Below are 7,109 nucleotides of genomic sequence, written 5' to 3'. Positions count from 1 at the left end.
CGAACCAAATAATCAAGCAGTGCATCGAGTCTCACAACAAACGATCTGACAAAACGGCGCGGCGGAACGTGTGTGCTATAAGTTGTCACCATATCATCTATCGCTTGATCGGCCCATAAACTATTCAAACGGGGAGCAATGCCGGCCGACGACAGGTTCAGGCGGCGTCAACACTAGTGCGTCAACCGAGCTCCGTCGCATTGCGGAGGAAAGGTGCGTCACATCGATCGGGCAATCTATCGCGCCCGTCCGTGTGCATGTTAAGTACTATTCCCTTCATAAAAAAAAATACTTAGATCGCTATTTATTGTACTCACTAAAAAATGTCTTTAATTAATCCTTTGGAGATGAACGTGAAAAAATGCATGGCCTGGCCCTGTTTGAAAAGAACGATGCATGCATGGACCACAACCAGGGGTCCAGGGCGGTGCCTACAAGTACTGCACGCGATGCATTCATCGAAACTTCTGCACGAGGAGCGTATCGTGCTCAACACAGGAGGTTCCAGAGAGTAAACGTGTTTTGTTACAACGCACAAGTACTCCCTCTGTCCCGAAATATAAGAACGTTTTTGACACTATGCTAGTGTAAAAAACGTTTTTATATTTTAGGACGGAGGGAATATTTAGCTACTTGTGTTAGAATGCAACTAACAACATTTGTTAAAATCGGAATTAAAAAATGGGATTTTAAAATTATTTTTAATAAATATTGAGAAAAGTATATGAAATTTTCTTGGATTTTAAATTTAGAGAACTATTTTCTAATATTTGTGGCCACTTTTTAAAAAGTTAAGAACACTTTTTATTTTCTGAATACATTTCTAAAATTTACTAAAAAAATAATATCCTGCTTTTCTCTAAATTCTTGAACATTTTTAAAAAACATTTTCTGAGAAAAGGACTAAAATTGCACGGGAACGAGAAAACGTACCAAATGAAAATAAGGCAAGCGAAGCTTAAATGGGTTAGCCGTGTCACTCGCCTAAGCGATTGTGCGGCATTTTGTGTTTTTATCTTTGAAAGAGCTGCAAATAGGACCTCCCACATTAAGCGTGGCGCATAGCCGCACCCGCTGCTTGATAAGATAGAAGAATCTGCACTCTAGAGAGTGGGCCTCTAAGAAGCAAACATTTTTAAAGCCCAGTTGAACTCAAGTTACAAAACACTGGCCTATCTAGGATGAATGCCCAAAAAACACAAAAGTGCCCAAGAAAAAATAGAATATTCACCCAAAGAGAAGAATAAATCTGCATCACCAAAATGCTCTACCAGATTGCAGCAATCAACTGGGTGTCTCTTTCTTTAACAGCCAAATGGGTGTCTTATTTACTCAGAAAAGATCTAGCGGCAAAGAAATTAAACACCGAAGCAGATTCAGAGTGAAAGTTTCGTGATTTCCATTCATATAACCAGAGATTTGAAGATTTGGTGGTATGTAATGAATAATCTCACTGAACAAAACATGTCTATAGTTATACACTTGTATATCGTCCACTCTTCCTGAAACCAAGGAAACCTCTGCTTTACTTTTTTTTGCGAGTAAAAAAAAAAAAGAGTAAAGCGGAGGTTTTCACTCCTTGAGTGAAAACCTCTGCTTTACTGATGCTTAATACAATCACAGGCATAGGAATACACTTGTGTCACTTGTGCCTCAACTCTTCCTCTCATTACACAAAGATTAATATACAGGCCACCATCTCTGAATGCTTCCCCCCTGCCCATGCTGAATCTATTAGCCTCCTCTTACGGGTGGATGCCATAACTTTTTTGCAGGTACAACATTGTTGCATCTTGGTGGACAACCAAAAAACTCTCCTGGGCTGTACATGATCAACAACGACAACAGGCAACAATGAACTGGAGACTTCGTCCAACAATTGCTTATTGCAAAGCTATTCACTTATCTTCACAGGAATCAACACAAAGTAGCTGATGGTTTTGCTAGAGCAGCCCAGCAATCAGTTCTACATGTAACCTGTTTGAAACTTTGAATGCTTCTCATATCAATACCTGTAGTCTTCTGCAGAGGCTATCGGTCATGCCTCCGCATCCATGTAACTGGTTGTGAAGCCTAACAATCTGAAACTTAGTGTACATCATGCAAATAAAATGCATCTGATGGGCCTTTTGCCTGCCCAAAAATATGGTATCGGCTACATCATGCAAATGTAGGTACTCCCAGACTGCAGGAAACAAATTGGTGGTCGCCTTATTTGCAAGGACACACCTAACTAGACCATCACACAAAAGATTTTAAACAGCAGCATTGCAGAATTATGTGAGCTGGGACAGAATCCATGCCACAAAACTTGCAGAAAATACTTAGCATCCGCGGTGATGAGTGGCTCCTACTCATATCCACCGACAGATCTTTCAAAACTTTGCCAGAGGTAGCCTCACAGTAACCAGCATCACAACAAGTTTATTCAGAGACAGTGTTGCTGACACCACCAAACTACACAATCTTTCAGTTAACAGCTGAAAAGAATGAATGGTAGGGAACTTGTTTGCCTATGTACCACTTGTTGTGAACTTGTGAGATTAAATGGATGGCAGTAAACGGATCACACCAACATGAACAAGAAAACGTAATCCCTACGGTAATTGTCAGTTGCAATAGAATTTCTGATGCGCAACCCAGAAAAATTCAGTACGAGAATCATTGGTATCATACACCGAAGAAAGCATCCAATCACGGAATTCAATTCATAAGATCTCAGAAATGGGGATAAAATAGACAGCTTCCATTGCAGTTTTCCAACTGGTAATCAACAGCAAACGACCATTACATCAACTAGAACCTAGCAGTAACAACTCAAAGCACGGGTGGACTAGAATAACAGAACGGATCGAATCCAATCAGGATCAACAGGATGGAACCATGGCGGCCGGACGAGACATAATTCAGAATCACAACACATGTCGTGACTTCACCTTCAGCTATCAACTAGCCCTACCATAGTTCAGAATCACATCAGACAGAGGCTTAAGCTGAAATGAGTTAACCAAATGCCTGTACAAACATGCAAAGAAACTGAATCACGCAGCGACAAACAAAAAATAACAGAGCGCCCCAGCAAAATCAAGAAGCCCATGGGACACAGCATATCTTCTAATTCCATCACGGCAACAACTTGGTACACGTGACAAGAACACCATTGCAAAATCACGGAGTAATTTACAAGCAGAATTAAATTCATTCGAGCATCAGATCGATAACTGAACTTTCCATTGCAATTTCATTCGACCATCACCATACATAGGACCAGATGACACATCATATCGACACCGACAAACAGAAGCACCAGACACACACCAGGATCACACGACAAGAACAGCTAGCAAGCATTACCGGCGACCAGGACGAACCTAGGCGCGCTCCCCACGGATGCGGCGGGCGAGCTGGATGTCCTTGGGCATGATGGTGACGCGCTTGGCGTGGATGGCGCACAGGTTGGTGTCCTCGAACAGCCCCACCAGGTACGCCTCGGCGGCCTCCTGCAGCGCAGAGACGGCGGAGGACTGGAAGCGGAGGTCGGTCTTGAAGTCCTGCGCGATCTCCCGCACCAGACGCTGGAAGGGGAGCTTGCGGATGAGCAGCTCCGTGCTCTTCTGGTACTTGCGGATCTCACGGAGGGCGACGGTTCCCGGCCTGAAGCGGTGGGGCTTCTTCACGCCGCCGGTCGCCGGCGCCGACTTGCGAGCAGCCTTGGTGGCGAGCTGCTTCCTGGGCGCCTTGCCGCCGGTGGACTTGCGGGCCGTCTGCTTCGTGCGGGCCATCGGGGATTGGGGGTCGGCGGCTCTGGTGGTGGTGTGTTCTTGGGAGATCGGGTGCGGCGGCGATCTGAGTTGTGGGGGTTAGCCGGAGCGGTGGGTGGTTTAAGAAGGGGGTGGGGATTTGGAGGATGGCGCGCGGCCTGAGAATTTCGAGCCGAAATTTTCGGGCTTTGGCCGGATCTTCGCGCCACGGAGGGAGGAGCGCGCGGGATCAGGTGGGGCGTTGGATCAGGGAGGGATGGACGGTGGAGATGTGGTTCTGCGGGTAAGGCGCGGATCGTGATCCGTGGCAGCATTTCTCACTTGGTGAGTGGGCCAGGTTGCCAGAACAATTTCTAATGTGTGCTCGTTTAATTTGCTGATACGTATTTCACCGGAATTCAGCAAAAAAAAACGTTTTTTTGAGGGTAGCAAAGAAAGAGCATTGACTCGGAAGAGAATGTAAAAGCTTCTACAGTCAGGCGCCCCAAATCGGTCTCAAAAGTCCGGGCCACGGTCGCTGACCGGTAAGAATAAAACGACTCATTTGGGCACCTCAAACCGGCCCTAAACACCTGGGCTGTCCGAACCCCTCACATCCAGCCGAGATGTAGGAAGGATATGAGGCGGCCTGGGCGACGGGCGTGCCCCGGCGCGTCCGTCACGTCAGCCCGGCCCACCGTGGCCATCAGTGACCCCACAAATATCCCAACCCGATGAAACTAGACCTCAGACCGCTCCAGGCCACTCCATTATCTCCGCCCCTTCTTCTTTCCCAACTGATCTATGTCGTTTGACTGCAGCAGGACAGGTTTCGACAATGATGACTTCAACATGGATGTGGTCGCTCTCCGCATCGCACTGCACCGGGCGCGGCTAGATCAGGGCGACAACAGATAACGCTTCGGGGCGTCGTCCCCCTTCGCCCAACATGGCAGGCGGGCGATGTTGTCGGGCCCCTCTCATCCGGCGCGTAGCTCCGCCCGCTCCGCTTCACTCCAGATAGGTTGCCCCGCCCCTTCTCAGTCACCTCCGGAGGGCGTCCATAGCCACCGTTGGGTGCTCATGCCCTCGTTGGGGCGGACGAGGACACCCGATTCGGAGGAGAGCGTTGCACGGCGCAAGCGGCAGCGTGTGAAGGAGAGGGTGGCGGCGGGCGAGGGGTCGGCCAGGGGCAAGGGAATTGCACGCGCGTTGGTGGATCCTAAGGACGCACTCCTCATGTCAGTCCCCCGCCGCTCCCTGATGATGATGGAGTCGGAGCACGATGGCTCCAGCGCAAAAATGCCAAAAGCGCTCCGTCTTGCCATCGAGCTGTTGGAGCGTGAGGCAACAACACAGGCGAAGGGAAGGCGACATGCTGAGGAGCAGGAACGATTTGCTCTGAAGGCTAGTGAACGAGAATGGTGCCCCCATGTTTGGTTTTGGAAATTGATAAGTGTCCCTATGGACTAATGGTTGCCCTATATTATATTTGAACGTTTTGTCCATGGGCATTGCTTGAAGACTATTTGTTGTTTTCAAGGGCATAAAAAGAGATTATGTGTTCACCAAGGTGCTATTCATGGAAATGTCCAAAGATTGGTTATGCGAGTGTTCAGCCTATTGCAAGCATGTCTTGAAGAATAAGATTGTGTGGACATTCATGTTACCTTTAAAACATCAACTTTATGAAGAGAGAAGATAAGATACAAGATTTACCAATTCAAAGTACAAAGAGTGGATTCAAGTTGGTCTACACATAAAAGGGTAGAAGATGTACCGAGTACGATCAAGTGATCTCATGGTATGGTTAATATTGTTGGGGAACGTAGTAATTTCAAAAAAAATCCTACGCACACTCAGGATCATGGTGATGCATAGCAACGAGAGGGGAGAGTGTGTCCACGTATCATCGTAGACCGAAAGCGGAAGCGTTAGCACAACGTGGTTGATGTAGTCGTACGTCTTCACGATCCGACCGATCCAAGTACCGAACGTACGGCACCTCCGAGTTCAGCACACGTTCAGCTCGATGACATCCCACAAACTTCGATCCAGCAGAGCTTCACGGGAGAGTTTCGTCAGCACAACGGCGTGTTGACGGTGATGATGTTGCTACCGACGCAGGGCTTCGCCTAAGCACCGCTACGATATGATCGAGGTGGATTACGGTGGAGGGGGGCACCGCACACGGCTAAGGGATCAATGATCAACTTGTGTGTTCTAGGGTGCCCCCTTGCCCCGTATATAAAGGAGCAAGGGGGAGGCCGGCCGGGCCCTGTAGGGCGCGCCAGGAGGAGGAGTTTGTAAGGACATTTCCCTACTTTGTGTTTTGGATGATGATGACAACCCTTTGTTGGTCTAATCTTGTGCTAAGTGTTTCAGGTTTCGGGATTTAGGCCTTCTTCGGTTAGCTATTCTCTCCGAAAGAAAAAGATCGAAGACGATGTTTTCTACTTGTTTTTATCTCTTTTGGTCATAGGGAACCCGTACTATCAAGAGGGAATCCACATTGGAAAGTGTTGGGGGCATCATTTCACGTACACTTCCTCACCCCTCACTTGCCTTCCTAAAACTGTGTGAGAGAGAGCTCTTCCCCTTTATTTCCTACTGCTTACTGTGGGTTCCCAGCGGTTGTACCGCTCTCTGGAGCGGTTGTACCGCTGGGTCTTGGCGCTGACCTGTTTTGATCGAGCGGTTATACCACTGCTTCCGGGCGGTGGTACCGCCAACATGCTCAGCAAAGATTAGGGCGGTTGTTCCGGCCAGGCACCACCCAAGTACCGGTCAGGCTTCTGTTTTGATGCGGTACTCGGGCGGTGGTGGCCCGGTTGGTCCGGTCGTACCGGTACCACCGGTGACCAGAGCGGTTCTACCGCTCAGGACTTAGCCGCCCAAGCGCTCAAGGCCATGCGGTTGCACCGGCCCTGTACCGCTCGACTCCCGCACTCAGGGGTGACTCCCTTCTGTTCCTATGTGGTGGTTGAGCGGTTGGTCCGGTTGTTCTCCTCAATCGGTACTACCGCCTGGTCACCCGGTTGTACCGCCTGGTAGGGTTCTGCACGTAAACTGTGAGTCCCGGTTGTACTGGGACAAGGAGCGGTTGTACCACTGCAGTACTGAAAACACAATAACGGTTGGATTTTTAGGGTTGCTATATAAGGGTGCTTCTTCCACCTACCACACCCACCTTTTGACCTCTTTCACTCCACCATTAATGCTACTCAAGCTCTCTTGCCTGATCTCTCTCTCTCTAGCCACTCAAACTTGTTGATTTGCTAGGGATTGAAGGAGGAGACCTAGATCTACACTTCCACCAAAGGATTTTTGCTTCCCCCATACTTTCTTGTGTGGATTTTGTTATTCTTG

At 48.4% G+C, this 7,109-nt stretch overlaps 1 protein-coding gene across 1 annotated transcript; it reads right to left on the bottom strand.

The window, feature by feature from the left end:
• Nucleotides 1-3,218: 3,218 nt before the first annotated feature.
• LOC125520767 (histone H3.2) lies at nt 3,219-3,876 on the bottom strand. The gene has a single exon (XM_048685782.2). The coding sequence runs from the start codon at nt 3,780-3,782 to the stop codon at nt 3,372-3,374; it is 411 nt and encodes a 136-aa protein (XP_048541739.1). The 5' UTR covers nt 3,783-3,876; the 3' UTR covers nt 3,219-3,371.
• Nucleotides 3,877-7,109: the final 3,233 nt, after the last annotated feature.

The sequence above is a fragment of the Triticum urartu genome, chromosome 7A (assembly GCF_056163025.1).
Source record: "Triticum urartu cultivar PI428250 chromosome 7A, HENAU_Tu73, whole genome shotgun sequence".
NCBI classification, from domain to species: Eukaryota; Viridiplantae; Streptophyta; class Magnoliopsida; order Poales; family Poaceae; genus Triticum; species Triticum urartu.
The sequence above is the reverse complement of the archived record's forward strand: the minus strand, read 5'-3'. Positions and strand labels throughout refer to the sequence as shown.